Genomic DNA, 3,809 nt, shown 5'->3' with positions numbered 1-3,809 from the left:
GTTCTAGATAAGTACAATTCTTGGTGCATAGCTAGTGTTCCAGAAATATTAGTTGCATGAATGAATGACAGGTTTAGGTCGTAAGACCAGCATTAAACCATGGAGTGCCTCGATACAACTACATTTCTATGGCCAATCAAAAAAATAATCCTGGGACTGTAGTAGTAGAGCTAAGCCTAGGGACTTGAAAGTTAGTCCAGAGGATCCCAACAGCTGGACACAAACTCAGGAAGACTCAAGAGCCATACAACAGCAATGCAGCAACCAATAATCACTGTTATTATTAACAGCAGTTTCTAGTACATAGTGCCTCAGGGCACTTACAATTCCCACAGAGGCCAGCTACCCAACATCAGAGTCTGACCAGCTGGGGGGTCCTGCCCTGCATCCAAGAGGGTGTCGGGACACTCATCCAGGTGGCTCTGAGACAGTAGCAGAGCTGACAAGGAGGCCCTACAAGTGAGATTCCTTTGGCTTCAAGGTCACAAGTCCTGGCTTTGGGCCTCCTGGTCTGCTGAGCCTCCCACCAGCTTTACCCTCAGAGATTGCTGCAGAAGCCTGTGTGCTGGAATGGGCTGCCACATTTCTAGGAAGGAACCCAGGAGCACATATAGCCTGGTTATTCAATGTTGTCATAGACGTGAATCACATCCTCGTGGTTGCCAAGAGCCTGGATGAGATGAGCAGCCTGTTCCAGGTCGGGCTCGGCCAGCTGCACCTTTGAGTTGGGGATGAACTCTAGTGCACAGGACACAGAACACAGGCCCAGGGAGTCCAGTTTCTTCCTCACTTGGTGCAGTGAAGAGGCATCACAAATAAACTAGGGATAAAGGAAAATCAGGAGGTGAGGAGCCAGGAGGTAATGAGACAAAGCAACACAGGACCTTGCAAAGTCCTGAATGTCAGTACTGGAATGGATCGCTGGGTTTGAGATCTTCACTGGCAGGGACATAATTTTCAATGGTTTGACTCTTTTTCATAGTCATCACGAGAGTCGGACCTATTCAGTATTCACTCAATAAATGTTTGTACGATATGTGAACTCTTTGTCTCATCCTTACCCTCGGGCACAGGAAGGAAGAAACCAAGAGGCATGTGTAAGGCATCTATCGTGGTCCTCCCAGCAGCCCACCAAACACCCATGTTTTCATGCTTACTTTAAAAACGTTCCTTTCTTCTTCGTCTTCAGTTTCCTTGACATCCTCAGCTCCTGCTTCAATTGCCAGCTCCAGGGCACGCTCTAGATTCACAGCCTTCTTCTCTCTGTCCTCCACTCCAACCACGATCACCCCCTTTTTGTCAAAAGAGTGACGAGCTCCTTCAGCCATCACTCCTCTGACAGGGAAGGAAACAGGCTGGCATGAGTGGATGCCTCTAGACACTCAGCCTCCATAAAGCTCATCATTCTATATCACTGTCTCTTTCTCACCCAGTCTATGGAGTACACACAGAGCAGATCGCTTCCTCAAGGAGAAAATGCAGCTGCTGCTGGATAAGGGAACAGCCCAAGAATGTTCCCACACTCAATTTTCTGCCCTGATTGCAGTCTGGAGGAAGCAGACTTTGCTCATCATTTCCTGTGCCATTAAGATGCCAGTCCTAGTGGAGCATTTTAAGATTTGGGCATTATATGGCTACAGATGGGGATAATAGGACAAAGATCCCCTTTCTACACCAATGAACAAGTCTTTGGGATTCTGCTAGTACAGACAACATTAAGGGAAAGTCAATTAACTCACTGGATTCTGCTAAGGAGGAAGTGTGCTTAAAACCTGAAACATGGCCAGGTATGGTGGCTTCCAGCACTTTGGGAGGCTGAAGCGAGTGGATCACCTGAGGTCAGGAGTTTGAGACCAGCCTGGCCAACGTGGTGAAACCCTGTCATCTCTACTAAAAATACAAAAATTAGCTGGGCGTGGCTGTAGGTGTCTGTAATCCCAGCTACTCAGGAGGCTGACGCAGCAGAATCACTTGAACTCAGAAGGTGGAGGTTGCAGTGAGTCGAGATCATGCCATTGCACTCTAGCCTGGGTGACAAGAGTGAGACTCCATCTCAAAAAACAAAAAACAAAACCCTGAAACACTTGCAGAGATCAACAGTACTTGCCTTGCAGAGAATTGGAACATAAAGGCTCTGTCCCCTACCACTCCCCACAGACACACACTTACCCATTCTTATTCAGGATATGTCTAATGTCTGATTGACACTTGTGGCCACTGTTAGATAATGCCTCGATGAGCAGAGAAGAGCCACCAGGGCCCCGACACGCATACAGCAAATACGTGTCCTTGGTTTTCTGCAATAAACAACACAAGCACATTTTCCTGTTTCCCAATTCCCTCCCACATGTCAGCCCAGAACCACAAGTATTGCAAAACTAACTTCATGGGATGGGCTCTCTAGGCTGGAGCCTGAGCTCTCAATCTTTATTTTTGTCCCCACCCTCTGAGAGGAAACCCTAGAACCAACTTTTGAGGTAACGGGAAGTACTACCCCTAACTTGGAAGGAGTGTTTCTCTGGTCCCTGAACAATCCATCAGCCCTTCCTCAGCTTTGCTTCCTACCGTCCCTAACCAAATGCCACATCTAGTCCCCACCCACTCCCACTCAGACTCATCCTCTTACACTCCCATCCTGTAAGAAACCCACCGGTCAAGTCTCAAGGCTCCTACCCTGGGCTGCTGAGTACTGCTGTGAAAAATCACACACCTAGGCCTTGTCATAAGAGCTGCTGAAAACAGCATGGTCTCAAAAATCAAACAATTAATCCAGAGCTCTAGTGACTAATCTCTTCTGGACCTTCCATGCCCCTACTCATCCCTTGTCCATGTATTCAATATTCCCCACTCCAAGCACCCTGTCCTGCAACTTTCCAGGAATTCTTAACTCATAACTTCTCCCTTCCTCTTTCACAAAGGAAAAAAGGGCCACTAGGTGGGGAAAATAGTTGCTGTCTCCACCTCCTTCTCTGCACCACGGCCTATGTGAAGGCAGTAAGCATAATGGTTAGAGCACAGGCTCTAAAGTCTGACTATCTGGTTTCAAGTCTGTCATTTTCTATGTGACCTGAGTCAAGTCACCTAACCTTTCTGTGCCTCAATTTCTACTTACGGTGGTTTTCAGGATTCGATGAGATAACACACACACAGTTTTTATCCATGCTTAGCCTGCAGGAAGCACTCAATAACTATGATCTATTAAGATAACTATTACTTCCTCAGAGCCTCCCTACCTGCCCCAGAGAAAGGTGTACCCTCATGTGGACTCTATATACCTGCCCCTCCCACCATCTCTATCACCCCCACCCTCTCTCTTTCTACTGGCTTTTCTCCTTTAGGGTATAAACATCTGAGAAACAAAACCTTCCTCAACCTAACATAAGGGCTTTCTCCCACACTGCCCCTTCTTTCTATAATACCTCATCTCCCTACAACTTGGCTGAGCAGTCCCGGGCTGTATGGCCCTGCATGCTGCCTATGCATCCTACTCCCAGTTGTGCCCCTAGAACAAATGACCAAGGACAGTGAGCTCCCAGAAGCCTCTAGGCTGAGGGCGTCAACTACATTGCTACTCTTCTCTCTGATAATTTTTTTTTTTTTTTGAGACAGAGTCTCGCTTTGTTGCCCAGGCTGGAGTGCAGTGGCGCGATTTCGGTTCACCGCAAGCGGTGCCTCTTGGGTTCAAGCAATCCTCCACCTCAGCCTCCCAAGTAGCTGGGATTACAAGCATGTGCTACCATGCCCAGCTAATTTTTGTATTTTTAGTAGAGATAGAGTTTCACCGTGTTGGCCAGGCTGGTCTCCAAACT

The 3,809-nt window shown here is 47.6% G+C and overlaps 1 protein-coding gene across 1 annotated transcript in view; it reads right to left on the bottom strand.

The window, feature by feature from the left end:
* Window positions 1-256: 256 nt before the first annotated feature.
* Window positions 257-3,809, bottom strand: part of LOC105551710 (translational activator of cytochrome c oxidase 1) — a 10,452-nt gene continuing 6,899 nt past the window's right edge. The window contains exons 3-5 of the mRNA XM_011997052.1: window positions 2,170-2,297; window positions 1,158-1,335; window positions 257-820 (exon numbers count right to left, since the gene is read on the bottom strand). Coding sequence (XP_011852442.1) covers window positions 620-820; window positions 1,158-1,335; window positions 2,170-2,297 — 507 coding nt within the window. The 3' untranslated portion in view covers window positions 257-619. The remainder of the gene's footprint in view (window positions 821-1,157; window positions 1,336-2,169; window positions 2,298-3,809) is intronic.

This window comes from Mandrillus leucophaeus, unplaced genomic scaffold (assembly GCF_000951045.1).
Source record: "Mandrillus leucophaeus isolate KB7577 unplaced genomic scaffold, Mleu.le_1.0 Scaffold530, whole genome shotgun sequence".
Taxonomy (NCBI): Eukaryota; Metazoa; Chordata; class Mammalia; order Primates; family Cercopithecidae; genus Mandrillus; species Mandrillus leucophaeus.
The sequence above is the reverse complement of the archived record's forward strand: the minus strand, read 5'-3'. Positions and strand labels throughout refer to the sequence as shown.